Source organism: Mauremys mutica, chromosome 1 (genome assembly GCF_020497125.1).
Source record: "Mauremys mutica isolate MM-2020 ecotype Southern chromosome 1, ASM2049712v1, whole genome shotgun sequence".
NCBI classification, from domain to species: Eukaryota; Metazoa; Chordata; order Testudines; family Geoemydidae; genus Mauremys; species Mauremys mutica.
Window position 1 is genome coordinate 68562750 of NC_059072.1, and position 22878 is coordinate 68585627.

Genomic DNA, 22878 nt, shown 5'->3' on the forward strand with positions numbered 1-22878 from the left:
GGATCTCATGCTTTCTCAGTTGTGGGTGTCATATTTGGCATAATTAAATGAGAAAAGTGAAAAAGCACCATTATTTGTTCAGATTAAATCAAAATCAGAGGAGTGTGAGTGTAAGTATTATAGGTAAGGATAAGAATGCAACTTTTAGGGTAGAGGATCTTTAAGACCAGCTTAAACGGTTTAATGTTAAATTGACAGTTTCTATTTTGTATCATGACTGTAATCACTAATAAGATCAGGCAATTATATACTAATGTTTAACTCACATAATTCTGAAGACAATTAAATAATTGGAAATAAGATTCTGTGGTGTTACATGCAGTTTTTACTGTTAGAATGCTTTCCATCAGACTCTCAGAGAGATGAATGTTAATCAAACACATCCAAATGGTTTTCTGGTGATTGAATAATTGTATTTTTACCATTCGACAGTGCAGTACATTATAGTGTCAAGATCTGGCATCTTTTTCTCCTTTATTTCATTTTTTGTGACTTTGTTTTGACTGTATAGTTCTTACCTCTAAGTCATGAATTTAGTCTTTGTGAAGGTTAAGAGGTGGAAGCCCTCTATTATGTCAGTAGAACATAGGATTCTCTGAACTGCTGTATCAGGAAATCTCAAGTAACAGTTTTATGTTGTATGAGGATATTATTCTCTGCCAGTAATAACAAGCACTTCTATTTCTACAGCGATTTCCACATAATCAAACATTCACAAGTGCTTTACAAAGAATTTAATTAAATAGATAGTGGAATAACTGGATGCACCATACACAGTAGCTATTATATATTCAGCAGCTCACATTTTGTGGTTAGTACAAAACAGTCTCTAGCAGTACGACATGTGAAAGGTCTTTCGATCAAAACATGGGCATCGTCACCTTTTTTTGCTGTTGTGTTAAGTCAAGATAGAACTGTGTCTCACCCTGTTCCTTAAAAAATACAGAAGGAATCTTATGGATGGCAGCTTCAGCTACACAATATGCCTTCCCAAATTTCCTATTGGTGTAATAAGAAGTAAAACCAAATTCTTTTGTTGGGACTTGAACCTGAAACACTGTGGCTCCTGAAACAAATGTTTAATTTACTGAATTCCTTGTTATGGATATGGATTCTTTTCTTATGTCACAAGATCAAGTATATACTGGAAGTTTTATTCAAAGACAATGGCCATGTGAGTAGCAATAACAAAATCTACAGAATCAAGATCTCCCATTGCAAAATATCACTTATCCATTGGCACTCAGATTTTTTGACAGAATAGTCTAGTTATCAAACAGCAGTTGCAAACCACCAATTGGAGGAAGACAATTAAAGAGGTTCTTCATTTTGTGGAGGTGATTCAGAGCTCATCAAAACCAATGGGAGTCTTTCCATTGACTTCAGTGTGAATTGGATCCAATCCCTTTCAGTTAGGAAAAATGTGAATGTTTCCAAGCACTGAGGGTGTACCCTATGATAGGTTAGATGTCTTACTACCATGTCCATGGGCTTTGAAAGACTTCTGAAATTACCCATATTAGGGTGGGAGGGAGTACACAGAGGCACCCAAGAGTATTAACATAGCAATGTTTTCTGGAAACCAGCGTGAGCCCCAGGCACTCTACTGTTATGTTAACACTTTGTCAGTCCCATAAAGCACTTATGCACATGCTTAACTTTTAACATGCAAGTAGTTTGAGGCTTCATAAATGCTTTGCTATCCTGTCATTAACAATCTACCTGCTGCTAGCAAAGCAGTTAGTTCTCCAATAGATTGGAAGGGTCTGGAAGTCAATGTTAGTTTTGCTATTGACTTCAGTGAGGTCTGGATTTCACCACTCTCACTGGGATCTCACCCAGGATCTTTTGGTTTCTCTGTTTTGGCTCAATTGTTTGTACCTGTAATTAAAAACATTATCCTTATTCCTTCATTGCATGATGGCCAGAGATTTGTCATTTCTCATGTCAATTATAACTAACTGCAGTGATTCCAAACGATCTGTACACTTCAAAATATTTCAGAAAAATGTTATTTTGAAGTTACTGTAGCAGCTAGGTCTAGGAGTATTGAGTCACACTTTTTTGTTTGTTTAATGGTAGAGCTTTTGTTATTACAATAGCTACTTCTACATACTGGTGAAGTTTCTGTGTGACCTGGTGCCTGGGATAGATAACACTGAGAATGCCACACTCAGGGCAGACTGCAAGAAATAAGGCATATCATCCCCTAAACTGGTGGTTTACTCTATGATTAGGGTCACCAAACCCATAACAAAAGAGATTCTGCAGTGCCACACTGGTTAAACAGAAGCCAAACACAGTCCTCTTTAGGCATTCCAGCCCTTGGCTCCCATCCAGATGACCCAATCTAATATAGTAAGATGACCCAATCTAATGTAGTAATATAGAACCCATTTCACCAGGTTCTTACTGATCTCAAAGTATCAGACACTTACCCCAGATCAGTATGTATTTCAGATTTTACCAAATATCACACTGTCAGCCAATCCTAAACTAACTAAAGATTTATGAATAAAAGAAAAGAGGAGAGTTATAAATGGCTAATAGGTCATATACATACAAATGGTTACCAAGTCCTTGTATCAGATTTGTAGCAGTGATGGAATAGACTGCTGATTTGCAAAAGTCTCTCTGGTAACTTCCAAAAGATTGGAAAGTCCTCAGTTCATAGTTCAAGATGCTTCTTTTAGCTGTAAATCCATAGTCCAGAGAATTAGAGCAAGAAAGAGGCAAAATGGAGATGTTTCAAGTGTCTTTTATATCCTCTATCATGGGCCTGGAAATATACTGTCCCAAACAAAGCCAACAGCCCAGGTGCCTGGGAAGTTACTGGCCCAACATATTTTGCTGAATTGCAGGGAGTGGCCATTGAACCTCTGCTGTTTGAAGCATCCTCAGGAAGAGGTGTCTGGATAGGACGAGTTTCTTCAATGGTCCATTATGAGAGTGGCATGTCCTTGATGTACCATCAACACATAGCTGTCTAGCCCTAATGTAAATTCTATCTGGGGTGTATCAGCCAGTAACAAACATGTTTTAAATACAAGTACATCATCAATATTCATAACTTCAAATGCAAATATGACACATGCATATAAACAAGATAATCATATTTAGCAAATCATAACTTTTCCATTGATACCTTTGTTCAAGATTTGTTGCAGGGGGAAATTGTAAGATATGAGAGAACAAATAAGTAAGAACGAAAGAAAACCATGCTTATTAAAATGATTTTTATAGATAATATTGTAAGGGGAGAACTCAAATGAACAGCTTACTTTTTACACAGATGTTATTAAGAAAAAACACTCCTAATAATGGTTTATAGTTTTTACTTACAATAACTTTAGAGCATAATAGCTTCCACAAGCAAGTTAAAACACATTTTGTTCTGTTTCTAGATCTGTTAGCTGTGCCTAAGCATCCATATGCTGCTATGGAGAACTGGGGACTAAGTGTTTTTGTGGAGCAAAGAATACTGCTAGATCCAAGCATTTCTTCTATATCCTACTTACTGGATGTCACCATGGTTATTGTACATGAACTATGCCACCAGGTATGAGACATGCAATCAATTATGAGAACTTGGTACAAGCCTGAGAGATCAAATGTATTCTATTTTGAAGCTGATATTCTTACACAAATAACTGCACACATTTGTTATAGCTGTATTGAAAATAACTTGGAGACCTCTAAGATATGTCACTAAAATGCAGAAATCCAGAAAAATCAGATACAGAGCAAATGAGTGGGAATGAATAAACTTTCTAATGTTGAGTTTAGGTTGTGAATGCTGCCACCCACTAGCCTCCCTGGATTCTGTGTTCAACCAATATTGTAGCAAACTTGTCCCTTTCCTCTGATTATTATGATGGTGCTGTGTGTATATATATGGTAAGTACATTGATAGCCATATCAAATGATTTATTACAGCACTGTAGCAGATTTAGGTTGAGTTGATGTTCATGTCAAAATATGCCTGGGCTGAAATCATTTTGATAGTCCCCTTTTCCCAACACACACATACTTAAGAAGCAGTATTTTTTTATTTTGCCACTGATCCTCTTTCACAAATGATGGATATTTTGTCTCTGTGTGTATTGAAACTCTTGTATAAATTAGGAAACTTTGCAATAAACCCATATTACAATTTATTTCACATTTCTCTTTTCCATATTCTTATCTTGAACTAAGCACATTACGAGTGTTCAGTAATATTGAGTTGCATGCAAATGTTATTAAAGAACTGTGCTACAGGGACAGGAAACCCTTTCTTGCGCTGGTAACAGGCGTAATAATAGCCTCTGGGTTAAAATGAATGAAATCCTACTGTGTAATCAGCGTGGCTTACATCTGTGACTTTACACAGGATCTTTTAAAAAGCAATGCACATTCTTAGTACTTTTTCAAAATAAAAAATAACATTTAAATAGTAACTTTGTATTGCGTATTCTGATAAGTAAACCTGGAAATTATAATGTTTAGTTCATATTCGTGTTTCACATTGAAAGTGTAGGTAAAAATTGAGTCCTCAACTAAAACATAATATGCTTCTTGGAGCTTGTTGCTGATATAATCTCAGTATGATCCTTTACTTTGTAACAAATTCTGTATTAGATAGTACAATAAAGCAGTAGACAATAGAGTGTAAAAATCATAGAACCTTATAAATTAGGGATAGAAAACACCTATTGGGTCATCTAGTCTATCCCATCTGTTAGTATAGGATTCCTCCCTATGCTTTTTCCAGTATTGTTTTAAATGTTTGAAATCATAGAGTTTCCATCGCTGCCCTTGGATACTAGTCTACAATTCAATAAATCTCAGTGTTGTAAATTATTCCCATATAGTTAGCTTAAATTTTCCTTTTTCTTAAATTCTTCTAATTATTTCTAGTTTTCCCTTGTGCCACTTTAGATAGTTTGCGCTCTTTCCAAGCTGATCCATACGTAAAATGTTTGTGGTAAATTATCACATCAACAATTTGCTAAGTTTATTGGCCTGATTTTCATTTACACTAATGCCAGCGGGGTGAAAACTGCATTTGTTTACTTTAAGGCCAGCTTACATTGCCAGAGTGAGGTGAAGGTGGCCTTCGTGTAAATAAGAACAAGCCTCTATATGTATTTAGCTCTTTTACTCTTTCCTTATAAGTCTTTCCCTCCAGCCCACATCATTGTTTGTTGTTTTATTATAGTGGTGCCTAGAGGCACCATTGTACAAACACACAATAAGAGAGAGTTTCCTTCCCCAAAGAGTTTACAGTGTAAGTAGACAAAACAGAAAAAAGGAAGTATTATTTCTTTTCAGTAGATGAGTAACTGAAGCACAGAGAGTATGATTTGCCTAAGTTCAGTGCCTTAACCATAAGACCATCTGTTCTCAGACTATTTATTCTACCATTTTTATTCAGCAGCTTCATTTTGCTTTTTTCTTAGTGTAATCCTTCTGCCAGGTAGAGGCAGCAGCAGCAAGTGCTGAGTTCAATAGCTAAGGGTTTCTCTTTACAATACAGAACAGAACTGGACTGAGTTCCCACCCTGTAATCTGGGAAAACTCAACACCACCCTGGAGTACTTGTGGCACCTTAGACACTAACAAATTTATTTCAGCATGAGCTTTCGTGAGCTACAGCTCACTTCTTCGGATGCATAGAATGGAACACACAGACAGGAGATATTTATTAGTTAGTCTCTAAGGTGCCACAAGTACTCCTGTTCTTTTTGCGGATACAGACTAACACGGCTGCTACTCGGAAACCACCCTGGAGTAAGAGGTGATACTTCCCCAGTCACAAGCATTGACTCAGTGTATAATAAAAGGAAATGTTTATTTAAAAAGGAAAGGGAATCCAGCATTAATTTGGGAAAACACCACTACCAGATTCAAAAGCATGTAAACTTAAGCAAACATGCACTCCACATTATGTTGGTCAGTATCCTCTGCCTAAGTTTCCCACCTTGCAGTGTGAAAATCTGAACAAATGTCCCTTTCACATGCCACTCCTCTCTTTTCCTCCACTGCACCCCACTCACAGTTGGTTGAGAGTTCAGAGGTGCATTCACATGAGTCCACCTTCCAACCCCGCAAAAGGGGACACGAGCTGCCGCTGTTATCTCTGCCACCAGTGGCTGATTGCTTCCACCTCTGCTGCTGTCTCTGCCAGAACACATCTCTGCCACTACTATCACTGCTGCTGCTGCTTGCCTCTCACTGCCTCCTTTGCAGTGCCGTGCTCGGAGGTCCCTCCACTTAACCAAGCTCTTAGTGATTTCACTGGGTAGCAGGGAACTTCTTTTCTGCTGCCTCTTCATTTTTTTTCCCACTGAAACACTGTCCCCATACCAGAACTGCTCATCAGTGATTTCAGCTCTGGTAATCACTGAACAGAAACAAGGACTCTGAATTGAATCCAATCAGCTCACCTTTAAACACTGGAGAAGGACAGGTCAAATGGTGACTAGGACTCTTTAGGCAGCATCCACACCAATAGGTGGGAACACTCATACCCATCCCCTCTCATCTTCAGTGAGATCTCTACCTCCTCCTTAGCAAGTGAGGTTCAGTTTAGAGTTACCCCCCCACCCAGTCAGGGCATGCTAAGTGTAGTTCTGCTGCTCTTAGTTATACAATAAGGATAACATTTCATTACCCCTGCATTCAGTGCTAAAGTGAATTGTAAACCAAAACCAGCCAAAACTGACCACTTTGGCAAAGCATGTCTGTCTGCTGAACACCTAGGCAGAGTAGGTGTGTCTATGCAATAAGATCTGCTCCTAAAGTCTTTTCCCCCAGTGCATCACTAGATGTCAGGGGAGAACTCATTCAGACCTGCTTATATTAGTATATTCTTAGGCCCCGCAGAGCACTCTACACAGCTCAAGATGGCACACAGTCGACACAGAAGCTGCAAAATACCCTTTGGCCTGCATGAAGACGTTCTTCAACTGAGTTCTGTTAATAATTCATTGCATTTCACAGTTTTTATTTTGAGTAAGTTCTCATCCCCATTTGGCAGATAGGATACCTGAGAGGAAGCACAACCTTACCTCTGGCAGACTTAGTAAAAGCCACATCTCTGACGTGGCAGACATAAGTCTCATCCACTTAGCCGCTTTGCCTTATAGAGTGGATGTGCCAGATCTGTGAGCTTGGCTGTGCCGTATATAACTACTAGACCACATTCACCTCCAGAAGTAGGAATCCTGATCCCCAGCATTCAAAATATTTTTCTACCTCTTAGGTAAGCCACTGGGAAAGTATGCTCTATGTCATCCTCTAATGGCTGGGTTGCATAGAGGTTAACAACCCATTGCTGTTACCAGATTTGTGCTTCAGAGCTAAAGGTCCTGTGTTAAAATCCTGCTGATAACCTGCACTGAAAGGTGGCAGGGGTAAACATGATGGAAGTTACCTTTTTCAGTTTTCTGTTTTCAAAAAGCTAAGCAAATGCATTTTAAAAAAAATCTCTTAAAAGAATGTGAAGGTTACAAAACTAAGCACTCAAAAATTAGGAAATGCTAGAATTAAAATGGTCTAAGCAACCTTAGTTGGGTCCTCTCTTGCGTTTATACACATCTTTAATTATGTGTCCTCACACTGTGCTGTCCTACAGGACCCCGACATCATTCAGTTTTGGGGATGGACAGTGAATTGAGGCAGAGGGTTTTAGAAAGAAAAATGTTTCCTTGTATTTAAGGCACTGGACTGTGATCCAGGAGAATTCACTCTATTTCTGTGCTCTGCCATTGGCTTCTGTGTGTTGCTTGGCAAAACTGTCATAATACGTATGCATCAGGGGAGCTGATTAAGATTCCATGGGTAACTTCATTTCTCTCATTTCCTAACTTTTGATTGTTTGACATTTCAGACTTCCTGTTCTTTTAACATATTTTTGTATATAATTAAATAAATACATAACAACAAGTGGAAAAATACATAATGTTTCCACACAAAAGCATTTGCTCCAGATCCAAACAAATCCATCATCTGAGAAAGAATCATACTGATCACAGATCATGAACAGGAAATTAATCAGTAGCACAGATATTGATGTCAACTTAAGTTAGTTGCCCACCATCACATGCAAATATAATATTATTAAAGAAGTTCAAACAGGGTAGGTGATCCATAATATTTAAATACTACAGCTCGGTCAGAACCGCACCCTTTGTATAGAAGAAAATCAGTTGAATTCAAGAAATGTAATATCTGATGACAATTGATCAAAATGATCAAATACAAAACAGAATATAACAACTGAATAATTTAAACAGAAACATGTATCAGAGGAAGGAAGGCAAAGAAAAATCCCCAAACAACTGTGAATGTTCAATAATCATAAAGGAAAAAGAGAAAAGAAGGTATGCTTCCAGTACACATGTAAGAAGTACACAGAGCCTTCCCCACCCTTATTAAATATATCCTCAGCACTTTTCTTATCTCAACCAGTACATACTAATCTTTTCCTCCAAAAGTCCCACAAATAATAATCTTCATTCAGTTCAAGCAGTGGCAATATTCTAATAAAAAATTAAATTGCCTCCCTCTGATTAAATCTCATTCTATCTTTGTTTCTCCTGCTCATTTCAATTTAAAAATCACAAACTGTAGGATGCTAATAGGATAATGTTTTCCTGTCAGACATCTAGCAACTGGAAAAGTAATATCACCTTCCTACATTTGTGTTTATTAATTGGTGTTTTTAGAGGTCTAGCGATCTTTCTGACATTTGACAATCCACAAGAATGTTTAAGAAAATACACCACATTTCATATAAATATCACATTATTTTCATACCTATAGAAATATTTCTTTATTGGATGATCAAAACTGAGTACCTGTAATCCTGTTATTGTAATTATTACTTGATAAACAGGAAAAACTCCCAGTAGTAAAACTGGGTAAAAAATGAGATGCTATATCATGATTAATAATGTTTTGAATATATTAGAAAATATGTTTCTGCTTTATATATACTTTTACTTTTATGTTTCTGCCTTTTATATACTTTTACTTTTATTTTATATATACTTTAATCAATAACATCCCAATGTTTCTAAAATGTTATTAATCCATCCTGAATTATAAGAAAATATGTAATGATATTTCAGTATTATCAACTTGAATCCAACCCTAGGGTTTTTAAAACAAAATCTCCCTCCTATTTCTAATACTTGTTTCGTATTTGCTGGATATAAATACGAATATGAATATAAACCTATCACCCATAATTTCATCCTTTTTCATCATAAATTGTTTGTGGTCAAAATATATTCCCTTAAGTCTCCAGAGTTTGGGACTATGTTATGTGTGCATATGGATTTCCAGTGTGTTTTTTATCTGTCTTTTTAACTGTAAGTTCTTTGGAACAGGGACTGCCTTATTGGTCTTGTAGATAGCTAAGCATATTGTCGGCATTTATGTAAATAATAACAAGAGTAATTGATGAGTGGATTTCCGTTAACTGTTCTCTTAATTTCACTCTCAGTTGGCATAAAAAGTATGATCAAGATCACTTTTGTCAACCCCATCTGCAGTTCTCTTCCTAGATCTTCATTACATTTATCTTCACTCATTCAGTTGCTAGCTGTTGGCTACTGAAGCCCAATACTGCCAATCTGATAAAGTTAATCTCTCTTTGGTATGCACTTTCGTACTGCCTCCCTTGTTCACTGCACCCACAATCTCCAGTCACAGCACTTATACCTGTGTCTATTCCACCACCATTCCTTTTTCATGAATAGTGATGCACAAATGTAAGGCAGCTCATTCATACCCCAATGATAGTTTCCAAACAAACCCATAGTTTTGGAAGCAAATAGATCACTGCCCAATTCTTTTTTTTTCATACACTCACCATTCTAATTGCAGCATCAGTAGCTGATTCTGTAATCTCACATGAATCATTCTCTCTCTAGAATATCCATTTGCTGTTCTGTCTCTGTTTATTTTAATAGTTTGTGACCACATGCAAAGTTCAAAATTATCTCTTATGTTAGCTTCACCTTATTTTCTAATTGCATAAAAAAGCTACCAGTGATGTTTACAGAGACAGACTTTGGTTTTTCATTCAGAAAAAAATACTTCAGAGACATTGAGATATATTTTCAAAGTAGTGCACAATGATTTACTCATTCAACTCCCATTAACATCAGCAAGTATCACACAGTCAAATACTCATGCACCATTGTAAAAATGGGCTCCCAATGTTATTCCAGTGAACAAACTTGATCTGAATAGACCGTCTAACATAAAGCGAAAAAGGCTAAAACTTGGGAGATCTAGGTTCTGTTCCTAATTTTCCAGAGATGTCTTGTACAACCTACTACAAGACACTTAATGTTCCTCATCTGATACTTACCTAACTCACAGGTAAAGCTTAGTTCATTGGTATTTTGTAAAACATTTAGAGATCTTTGTATGGAAGGTGTGATATAAGTGTAAAATATTGTCATTATTATTAATAATAAACCTAGTAATGGTGGTTTTGTGTACAAATCACACATATGTAAACAACATTTTATGTTGTTTGGTTGGACTTTCTTTGTAGTGGTTTGGTGACCTTGTGACTCCAGTATGGTGGGAAGATGTATGGCTAAAAGAAGGTTTTGCTCACTATTTTGAATTTGTTGGGACAGACTACCTCTACCCAGGCTGGAATATGGTAAGTGCATGCTATTTCATTAGTTTGGATACTCCACTGAAAGGTTGTTTTCCTGTTATACTCCTGCTTATGTTACAGTCAGGGTCTGCTGAAGAATACCAAATAGTGTGAGCAAGTATCAGATGTCCAATAAAGCAAAATCAGTGGGTGTGAAATCATTTCATAGCATTCCAAGAGTGTAATCTGCCATTTATTACAAAATGAATAAGGTCTTGTGTATCATAACCAAATGTTAAAATAACTGCCACTTTTCCATTCAAAGACATTTCATACTAGGATAGTAGTGATTGAACACCAACCATTTCTGAAAACTGTATATTAATGAAAGATCTCGATAGTGTTTTCTGAGGTTCTCAGAACATTGCATTTTTAGTTATAACAATATAAATAGAGAAGGAAGATTCAGGTAAGTCATACATTGAAACTGAATATATTACTGCAATATTATGCTTTTTTCTAAATTATCTGTTATGGTATTGTTGTTTTGGGCATATAGCAGTCTATATTAATCTATATAGTGAGGACTTAAAGTGTGGAGCACAGTTTGTCACATGCATTCATATAGCTGTAGTTATAGGATCAACTTCTGTCTTCTGAAACATGTGTAGCAACCATTGGCCCACTGGTGAAAGAGCCAGGAAGTACAAGTTGGGTCATCCCTTTTGAGTCCCTCTGTTTGCAGATCAAGTGCCTAGGTCATTCCCACTTATATCTTATTTTATTCTTGAATATCAGAAGGTGCAATACCTTGACCACTTAAATGGTAAGGAAAGGTAAAAGTTAGTGAGAGTTACAAGCATAAAAGAGGAGATACTTTCCCCGTGAACATGTTCAGGGTGTCTGTTTATTTTGTAATGTCCCAAGAATGAATTCTTTTATTCTTTGTAAACTTGCCTTTCTTTTGAGCTGATAGTATTTGGTATCATTAGGTGACAATTTTTTATATATATACAGCTTGTGGGATAAAGATTTTCAAACTGAGATTTTGTAATTTGAATGTTTTCATTAAACTCATGCACATTAACTTCTAAAATTGTTTTGTCACGTCTTGAATTTAGCTCCGTAGTTTTAGTCCACTCATTTTTTGTGAAGTAAATCCAAGATGTAATAATGAAGAATTAAATAAACTACAAACTCTTAAATAATTGTACATGGGAACTCTTTGGGTTTAGGGACATTTCTGTTTGAAGTCTGATTTCTTTATTCTGTGCCATGTTTAATTTGTTTTGGTGTAACATTTCTGATTTATAATTGTATTATAAAATAAATACATATTGTATTATACAATAAAATAAAAAAAGCAAAATAAATCTATACCTGAACTGACATCTGCCTCACATAGGTAAGCTTGTTGGGTTCACCTAGCTTTGGGTGTAATAAAACTCATTTTCTTCCTCTTTTTGAAGAACACATATTGAATTACAATATAATCATTCTAATTATAAATGCAATGGAATCTGGCAGCTCTTGATGATTTTAGCAGAGGGAAATGTCATAGACTACAATGTTCACACACTGTTTTTTATCTTTGAATCATCATAGTCATTTGTTCTCCACATAATCACTTTAACAAATCCAGAATAACTTTGCTTTAGAAGTCATCTTGAATGGAGAATATTTTTTGAGAATTCCTGTGGAGTGAATGTAATGTTCAGTGTTATGCAAATGACATACAGGAGAACCAAAATGCATGTGGGTTGAACAAAGTATGACAGTTAAACCTTGGAAATCAGAAACATGCAGTGCATGAATTAGAATTAATAACAGCAAAATGGCTGTGCCTGGAAAATATCTATCTGTCAAGTTATTTTAAATGAAAAAGGAGAGTTGACATAAATTTTTCATGAGGCTTCTGATATCATTAGCCTTAGATACCAAAATAACCATACTGACACCTAAATAGTTAGAAAACTGGTGGCAAAAATAATATAATAAAATCCAGTCTCTTCCCAAAGAATGGGGAAAGGTAGAAAGTTGATCTGCTTTTACAATTTTGAAATTTTACTCTTGTAATCCTCCTCTAATCCTCAAACCTTGGGGACTGAAGTATCAAATACTACTCCCTTCCAGTTTGTTACAGAATATGCTATCATATCTCTTTTTGGACTGGTCTAGGCACCTATAAAAGACTAAGGCCAGTACATTTTGTTAAGATAGCCTTAGCAATGGTATGCATTAACACTCTCTACTGCTTAGCCCTCAGTTAACACAGGAAACCAAAGAATTTTTGTAGGAAATAACTTACACTTTTTAAATTTACAATTAGTAGCCAATTTCTAATACGATTTGTCATCCCAGGGGTTAAAAACAGGGAACCAAATCAATCTTCCTGTGCTGCCATATTTTCTGTGAATTCTTACAAAGCTTTTCAAGCAGAAGCCCTCTCCTACTTCTGTATATGTTTGCAAAGATACCTCAAAATTAAATGATGCCTGTAACATACTTCATCACCCTTCTATTAAAAATTAAAAAGTGCTAAATCAGGGCTTAAATCACATATGTCTATTGTAATACTAAATCATTGCTATAGTTCTTGCATTCAAATGTAATCTCATCATCCCATGTATCATAGATACTGATCAGATGGGCTTCAAGGCAGGAAGGTAAGTCTTAGCTTTAGGAGAAAAAAATACATTGTTGTATATCATCAATCGTTCATGGACCATCAACATAAAGGCTCCACCTATAAAAAAGCATGGAGTCAAGAAATCTCTCAATCAAGTTCCATATACAAGGTCTGAGTCCATTCCTTCATTTTTGCTTCCTTATACTTAACGGTATACAGCCATAGTCCTGCCCTACTCCTTCTCTTTCTTACTCTACTACCACCTGTCCTTCTAGACCCAAGATCAAAGAAAAGACAGATGAAAGGAAAGAAGAAGGAAGCAGAATTGAAGAGAGGGAAAGGATAAGAAGATCTTGCAAATGCAAGATGGGCAAAGAGCCCTTTGTGTCTTTCAGAGATCTATATGGGGAGACGCCTAAGGAGCCAGCTGTGTCACCAGTCTTTATAGGCTCTGAGATTGGATTTGTCAATCCATCTTGTTACAGACCTGGCTGAGTCCCCCTAGTTGATGGTCACCAGTCTCCTCGGATGCAGACCTCTTTTCTGGCCCTCTTCCTTGGAACTCTACAGTCTAACTGCCCTTGTCCCTGAAAGAAGTGCTTTCACATCCTAAGCCTCTCCAGCCACTTATGCATGTCCCTCTCCTTCTCCCACCTGCCCCTACCAAGCTCCACCTTGCTATGGAGTGCTTTGGTTGATAGTTTAACTCCTTGGGGGCCACGTGGCAAGTAAAGTAAAGAAACAGGCTTTGTATAGGTGTTCCTAAACGTGCAGTAACTTTTACTCTCAAAGCATAGAAGAATTATAGTTCTTTAGGAAAACAACAAAACACTCTCTGCTCTCTACCCTGAGGCTTTGCTCACCCCATTTTGTGAGTCCTTATGCCCGCTCCATGTGTCAAGTGGGTAGGCTTCTCCTGTCTTCTGCATCCGTACAATCCTCCTGATATCTGATGATGGTCTGCCATTGAGAAAAAGGGAGCCTGCAGCAGATCCTGTCCTTAAATAAGGTTTCTTCCCCTTTTGTTCAGGTGACCAACTGCTCAGCTTTAGAACTCCCATCAGGAGGTTAGTCAGGAAGTCCCAGCCCACTTGGAGTCCAAACTGGGCAAATCAGTTTCCTTCAGCCTATAGCAAAATCATTGTCCTAGAGGTAGACCTCTGATTGGAAAACAGTCACAGTTGATGAGTCTTGTGTTACGCATGCAGGAATGTGTCAGGCATTACAACCAGCTGCTCTTGGTCCGTCCTTGACATATCTTGGTAGTTAAAATTACATAAACGGACACAGAAATGTTCCAGTCCATCACACTATTTCCCTTTCTGCCCATGGAGTGGTGCCTTTCACATGGTTTAGAACCCATAATCCTTATAGACTGCAAGATGTATAGAAATTTGCCTGCCTTACTGTGTCACTCTCTACCCCAATCTCCTGTTTCTCTCTGGAATCAGGCAGCACAGTTCCTGTCCCCTTCTGCAGCTAGTCAGCCAGCCTACAGTAGCAGACCTGTTCCTTCTCTGCTTCCACACTGGCCCCAGTGGCTGTAGTAAATTCGAGCCACCATGTCCTTCCTGCTGAGTGCTAAACCACTCAAGACATCTAGCAGAGTGGTGAAAGCTTTCATTTCCCAGGACTGACTTCAGGCTACTCTGGATTATCTCTTTCAGGTTCTGCCTCTTCCCCATATTTTGAATTGGTCTACTCGTCGCTTTCTGAGGCATGCCACATCCTGTGTGGAACTGGTCCCCTGGATAGGACTCCATTTGAGGCCTCTAGAATCCTTGCTGTTTAGCCTGGCGTATTCTATCCACCCCTTTGAGGAAACTACTCTCTTCCTTGTCTCCTCCTGTACAATCTTCTTTAGTGTGGTGGGCCTACCTGCTTCACATTTATAGTGGATCTGGCTTTCCATCTCCTCCTCCCATCACTGTCACTACAGAGGCCAGTCTCTCATGTTTAAGAGTCTACTGAGAGCCTTTCTATTAATCTCTGGGAGGGGCTTTTCTTAAACTCCTGTCCTGCAAGGTGCTTCCTTGGTCATGCTAATGGCAAACAGGCAGATCAGGGAGCTGAGCATCCTCATTATCAGCCCCAATACCTTCAGTTCTTTTCTAAGAAGGTGAATTTTAGCCTCTTGCTGGGTATTATTCCTAAGGTAAACACTGAGTTTCATATTAATTAACCCATTATTCTTCCCTTTTTTGCTGCTAACCCTTTCTGCCCCAAGATATTGCATTTTGAAGTTTTGTTTAATCTCATTGTAGAATGTCCAGAAAGTTGAAACAATGACTTATGTGATTTTATGACTGTTCTAAGAGGAAAACTGCCACTAACATAACTGCCATCAGGGCCAGTATATGAAATTCCTAAAGACTAAATGTGTTGCCATTTCCTGATCAGTGAGAGGTGAGCCTCTCATATTAGAGGCAAGCAAGGCAGTACCAGCTGTATCTGACTGTATCCTGGTGTATTTCTGTCATAAACTCCTACAAGTGACATCAGAAGGTCAATCTACCCCTGCTGGGGGTAGTAGATGTAGGTGTCTCTGTTAGCAGTATGACAGAAGCGGGATGAAGGACAAGGGAAAAGTACCCACTGGTAATTCCCTTTGACATAGTCCTGTCTTCTCTCATCCTACATTTCGCGCTCCCCCCCCCACGCCCCTCTGAGGCAGGTTTGCCACTTCTGGAAGAGAAGAAGGCAGACAGTGACATTTATATATAGGACTTTACTGACAGCTCTTTTACCTCTTCATTTCATGGTAGGTGGAGCCATCATGCTGTCTGTACTTGAATATCTCTGTTAGTGGGATAGGAGTAGAGGACTGTGACAAAAGGAATTACTGGCATGTAATTTTCACTTTTATCCATCAAACACAAATGTCAAATGCTTTAGCAGTCACTACCTTGCTTGACACTGAGAAAGCATTTCACAGAGCCCAGTGGCCTTCTCCTGCTCCTTTATTTTGTAAGGCTTGGGCTACAGTGACAAATTTATTGGATGAGTCAAGGCATAGTACCTCAGTGTCACACATTGAATCGTCTTCCTTCTCTGTCAGGTAGTGCACGGGGAAAAGGCAGCCCTCTCTTTCCCACATCTGCTTACTACTTTTTTGGAAACCATGGTCATGTTTGCTGGGGATATTCTTTTTGTTAGAAACATTTGATTGAAGTATCAGGAGTAAAACCTCCATTTTTCATGCAGCTGGTAATCCTTTACTTTCTTTGAGTGAGCTGACGCTATCCTTCATACTACAGTTCTTCATGCTCAGATGATTCTGCCATTCCTGCAGTAGCTTCATGTTGTCGTAAGTCTGCATACCAACATTTTTCTTTTAAAATGCTCTGGTGAGAGAACTTTCTTGAGTATAAAAATAAATATTAATGGGAAATCATTAAACTAAATGCCATTAAACTAAATTCTTAGAGCATCTCAAAGTATACTGCTCAAGTCTTTGATAAATGATCTCAATTGCCTATCATTCTCACTGGCAGGATTAAAAAAATAAATATTGCAATTAGATTTATGCATATCTCTAATGTACTGTGTCTTAAATTGCCTCCTAAAATGTTTATCTCCCTCAATAAAATGTTCTTAGGCTTTGTTTGATTCACAAGAAAGCCCAGATAAATCATTAAAATTTTTGAAGACGTAGACTTAAGACATGCGTCCTTTTTATTGTTTTATTGTTATTTTGGCATTTCAGACCTGAGCTGTAGTCTGCTTGATCCTTGTAACCCAACGTCAATATCATGCTGGCTCAGCAATGAGAGAGACTTGGTCTCTCCTTTTTTTAAAAAAAAACCTCCCTTTATCTCTCCTTTTTTGGTTAAAGTCTCCCAGTGCCTCTAAGAAAAAAGTCTTTAATTAATACCGCACAGAGTGTGGTTTTTTCCCTCAGTAACTACTTGCTGAAGTCAAGCGTTATATGATTCATATGATATAATGGAAATTCCATATGAAATTATCTAGAAACTCATGTATAATTCACAAAAACAACGAGGAGTCCAGTGGCACCTTAAAGACTAACAGATTTATTTGGGCACTATCACAGGATATGGACAGGTACATTGCAAGACATTCTGATTACATATTATTAGTCCCTTTTAACCATCACAGTCCAAAAGTTTAGTTTAATTTGCAGCTAAGAAAAGAAATTTCCATGAACAAATGTTCTTTTCCAATAGAGTTTATAAATGTTTTGGCAAGAAGAGTCGGTGTGAAGGATACTACTTTGAGTAGTTAAATTCTGTGCAGCTTAGAGATCAGACATAAATGGGTATACATGTTTATTCAGATGATTAAATACAGGTTTAGAGAATGTCAGGTTCTCTTCTTGCTCCATATTATCTGTCCCTTTTGAGGAAAAACATAAAATATCCATTCTTATCAGAAGCTTTGGGTCATGTGATTTCACATCACCTGAGTTTGGGTAAACCTTTAATTTCAAAGTGAAACTCTGCTAAAACTGCTGAAGATTGCATTATTTTTACCTGACAACTCCTCTCCCTGTCCTGAGTGAGGATGGGAGTGAAGTTTCCTGGCATCTTACAACTCCTCCAGAGGAAGAAGACTCATACAGAGACTCCTGTCCCAGCGGATCCTCTCTGCTTGAACCTGACTGCCCACGTCACCTAAAACCATATTCCAGATGGTAAGTCTGGTTGCCACATAAATAGCTCTATATTTGGTTGCATGCATGTTGACAACTGCTTTATTTGTTTTGTTTTGATATTTCAGCTGTCTGCTCTGATCAATATGGCTACAGTTTTAAAATTGCATACAACATGAAAGCAGATTTTAAAGGAACAAAATCTTGCAAGGATTGTTCCAGACCCACAAAATGGGCTTGATTCACCCAAGACCTGTGCTCCCTAGACCTCATCACTTTCAGAACCGAAAAGCACAGTTCCTGGACGTTCAAAATCCAGCACAGCTATGACACCTGGAAAGTGTTCTGATTTAGTGTAATCTTTGGCAATCATTGGCAGGGGCTCTGCTGGCACATCAGCCACAGTTTAAAACTGCTCTCCCAAGGTTGAAATGTTGCCTATGGTCCCCTGAACTGGATGTGAATTCCTCCGGTGGAGGGGCAGCCTGTACTGGCCTTGGAGGATGAATTTAGCACATAGACCCAGCATCATCAGGATAAATCAAGCCTAATGTTTTCAGTGCTGATGGGACTAATACAGGAACAAATATGTGTTCATCCATTTTCCTACTGTGTCTGTTGCTGTGAGGCTGCTGCAAGGAGATAACAAGACTCAGAGTGGAAGATTTTGGGAGGCTTGAACTGGTCATCTTTTTAACCAGTATTTTAAGTGAAGTAAGTAAATATAGGGATATGTTTTTTGTTGTAAAACTTCCCATTTTATTCAAACCTCCCTCTTATTATTTGGAAATTAACTGGAGCAAAACTGATTTAGTGTATAACTAAATCACATCTATACTTGAGATGTAGAAGGATGAAGAGAAGCAATAATTACAGTTGCTGGAGAAGTCACAAACCCTGAAAATACTCCAACTTAGCAGCAGATACCTGTGAATACATTACCACTGTGCTTGGCTACCTGCACTGGCTCTCATTTGAATGGACAGTACATTTCAGATTCAGAGCCATCCATGGGTTTAACTTTAGTTAACGAGAGACAGTGTTTCCCTCCTCAGTGGTGAACTCCAACAGCAGCAACATTTCTCTGGAACAATGGAACTATCAACCAGTGGGAAAGTCTCCCGAGTGCAGGAAATTGATAAAACTCTCATGGGAGCTGGAGCAAGAGTATGGAAGAAGAAGAGATGAGTATGAACATGGACCTCTCAAAACTTTTAGAACTAATAAATGCAGAACTTGACTTAGCTTTCCCTCAGCAAATTCCACACATGGGTGCTTCCACACACATACACATACCATTCTCACACACACACACAATTAAAAAAAATGCTAATCAAGACATTTTCCTTATAGTTGGGGAAGGAAGAGAGATTTTTACTTTTATTTTTAAACACTTGGGAGTTGCTCAACCACTATGGTGGTGGGTGGTGTTGGTTAAAAGTATATAGACAAACAGAGAGATGTTAGTTTTGCCTCTTGTGTTAAATATGGCCAGTGGATCTTTGTTGTACACTTATTCTGTGCATCCTTGGGATACTCCAGAGACTATATCCCTCTAAAGTCCAATTTCACCTAGAAATGTGTTGTATTATCTCTTGCAAACACTTCTTTTGACAGGCACCAGAGATCACAGAAATCCCCTCCATACTCCTGATGGCTAGAAAAAGTTAGCTATTCTGGAGAAGATATTGCTGACTAGTTTGACAGGAAAATCATGTAGCGATTTGGAAACTCATATTAGACATTATTCACATAAGTCCCTTAATCTGTAAACCATTTGAATGCCTGTTCCAGAACAAAGGCAGTGCCTTTAATGTTTAGCCCTTTGATCTCTTATGTATAATAATGATCAGTTATGGGTCTTATTTTACCATTCCTAGTATTTCTTTTGTTCAGTTGTTGGATGTATTCCAGTGGGTTTTTAAAATTCTTTTCCTCTATTTCATATTAATTTTTGGATATTATTTTTTATGTTACAAGCTCAAGTATTATTTTATTGTCATGCTAACTAACTTATTCCATTGCATTATGTCTCAATAAAGCATTATTGAATAAGCAGCAACAGCCCTCCTTCATTACATCATTCTTATCCTGTATGCACAGGACTTTGATTCAGCATTTATGCAGTTCTCAAAGGAGTACCCCTTTACATAAGGAACATAAAGAACATAAGAACAGCCATACTGGGCCATCCCAAAGGTCCATTTAGTCCAGTATCCTGTCTTCCGATAGTAGCCAATGCCAGGTGCTTCAGAGGGAATGAAAAGAACACGTAATCATCAAGTGATCCATCCCCTGTCACCCATTCCCAGCTTCTGGTAAACAGAGGTTAGGAACACCATCCCTGCCCATCCTGGTTAATAGCCATTAATGGACCTATCGTCTATGAACGTATCTAGTTCTGTTTTTAACCCTGTTTTAGTCTTGGCCTTCACAACATCCTCTGGCTAAGAATTCCACAGATTGATTGTGCGTTGTGTGAAGAAATACTTCCTTTTGTTTGTTTTATACCTGCTGCCTATTAATTTCATTTGGTGACCTCTAGTTCTTGTGTTATGTGCAGGAGTAAATAACACTTCCTTATTTACTTTCACCACACCAGTCATGATTTTATAGACTTCTATAATATCCCCCTCTTAGTCATCTCTTTTTGAAGCTGAAATGTCCCAATCTTATTAATCTCTCCTCATATAGAAGCCATTCCATACCCCTAATCATTTTGTTGCCCTTTCCTGTGCCTTTTCCAATTTTAATATATTTTTTTTGAGATGGGGTGACCAGATCTGCACACGGTATTCAAGATGTGGCCGTACCATGGGATTTATGTAGAGGCAATGTGATATTTTCTTTCTTATAATCTATCTAATTCCTAATCATTCCCAACATTCTGTTAGCTTTTTCGACTGCTGCTGCAGCCCTTTCTGTTCAAGGAATATTATTTCACATTTTGTTACTGTTTAAGATGTAGCATCTTATACATGAAGAAGACTCCTAAAAGGCAATTGCTGTTACAGTCCAAAGTCTATACTAGAAATCCAAGTGAATGGCAAAATTTCACAGACAGAAATACTCTGGAGAAGTATCTTTATAGGCAGATAATGTGCAGACCGTACTATCCATGAGGTTCATTTCATTCACAGTCATGCTGCTGGCACTCCAAGCAGCAGAGTCTAAACTCTGCCAACAATCCATTTTGCAGACTGCATTTGCAAAAATGGGCATGGTCATCAAGGAAAGAAAAGCACAGAGCCTAGGGGAAAACAGCCGAGGATAAGCTCGAAGAGGTAGAATTTGGAGGAACTTGCTGGTCAGAATTAAAAGGAACTATCTCCATGAATCAGAGGGGTAGCCATGTTAGTCTGGATCTGTAAAAGCAGCAAAGAGTCCTGTGACACCTTATAGACTAACAGACGTTTTGGAGCATGAGCTTTCGTGGGTGAATACCCACTTCATCGGATGCATGTAGTGGAAAAGGAACTATCTCCATGAAGATACATTCACTTAGATGATATGATGATGGATGTCAATGTAAGAATCTGAATAGACCTTGAAAATAAATGAGTTGATGTAACTGAAATTAAAAGCAAACCTGCTGGCACATTCATCTCCTTAACAGCATCTTTTTTTTCCTTCGGACCCCTGCCTCCTCGGAGCATGACTGGATGCCGGTGCAGGAGCTGGTCAAGAATGAGAGGGATGCAGTAGGAAGTTGCTGAAGCAATGCAGTCAGTACTCTATTTCTTTCTTCACAAGCAGGGAGGGCCTGGGATTCCAGACTCTTGCCATCCACCATTCAAGCAGAGTTTGACTTTGCATCCTGTTCCTCTCAGAGCAGACAGGAAAGGTGGTGAGGAAGAGCATCAGGTTTGGATTGGCGGAGACCGTGCATTTGTGGTGACGGAAGAAGGAATCAAGACTCAGTTACTTGTCTTTTGTCTGGCTTTGGAGAAAGGTGTAGAATACAGTGGTAGTACTCCACTTATTTCAGCAACCTTCTGCTGTCCTGGTACTGGCCCTGTAGAGTTCTAACCCTCTTCCAAGTTTCTGCTGTCATCCCTGTTCTACCATGCAGCCCTGTCCTCGTATAGGGTAACTAACATTTTCCATGCATAGCTCCAGTTGTCTTTGCAGCATATTTGCACAGAGTCATGCAACAAACAGAGACTAGGTAATCTGAGGAAAACTCTGCATTCTTGGCAGTGTGCAGAATTCCACTTTCTTTTTTCTGTACAGAGTTCACAGGCAATGAGAAATTGAGTGCAGTATTTTTTATCCGAGTTGAACGTTCTCAGAAGAGAGTAATCTTAAACTATATTTTGTAATTGTTTCATGTTAAGTCATAGCCCTCTCACCCACCACATTCATAGCTCACTGACCTTATAACATGTTGATTTTCTGCTTGGTTCTCCACAGTGCCTGTTAGCTGCTTCCATGGTCCTATAGATGTCATGTTGAAACAGACCAATACTATCTTATTTAACACACTGCAGGGGAAAGGAAAGTCCTCTTTTCTCCAAAATTTAGTATTAATGATTTTGGTGCATTCAAGGTTACTCACAGCTAGGTACAACACTAATATAATTTTATCTAATAGGGGCTATAGTGTTAAAGTAACATGGTAATTAAGCTGATTCCAATTCATACTACTTGTTCCATTTCAGTTTCCTGTTGCCTCCTCAGTCTGCATACCCACTTGCCAACCCTAAAATATATTGTACACTTGTTTTTTGTTTGGTACAAGAAGAATGTCAAGAGTTCTAATGTGATTGAAAAGACCTCTTAATGCTCATTAAAATACAGGCTAACATGTCTGAAAGCATGTTAGATGTCTGGCTTGTATCCCTGTTTGAGCTTAAGTTATAACGCAGACAGTTAACATGCCTCAGCAATGTTAGTCTGCTTTAATTCTGACTGACAGGATTCAAAACTATACCTTTTAGGCTTATCAAGATGTGAGCTAAGAAACAAACATAACATTTCCTTTTTACACCTTTTCTTCATCTTGTTATAACCTCACCTTAAAATTTCCTA

At 38.1% G+C, this 22878-nt stretch overlaps 1 protein-coding gene across 1 annotated transcript in view; it reads left to right on the plus strand.

Annotated features, from left to right (window-relative positions):
- Positions 1-22878, plus strand: part of TRHDE (thyrotropin releasing hormone degrading enzyme) — a 310994-nt gene that overhangs the window by 144407 nt on the left and 143709 nt on the right. The window contains exons 4-5 of the mRNA XM_045006363.1: positions 3405-3559; positions 10556-10669. Of these exons, the coding sequence (XP_044862298.1) occupies positions 3405-3559; positions 10556-10669 (269 nt within the window). The remainder of the gene's footprint in view (positions 1-3404; positions 3560-10555; positions 10670-22878) is intronic.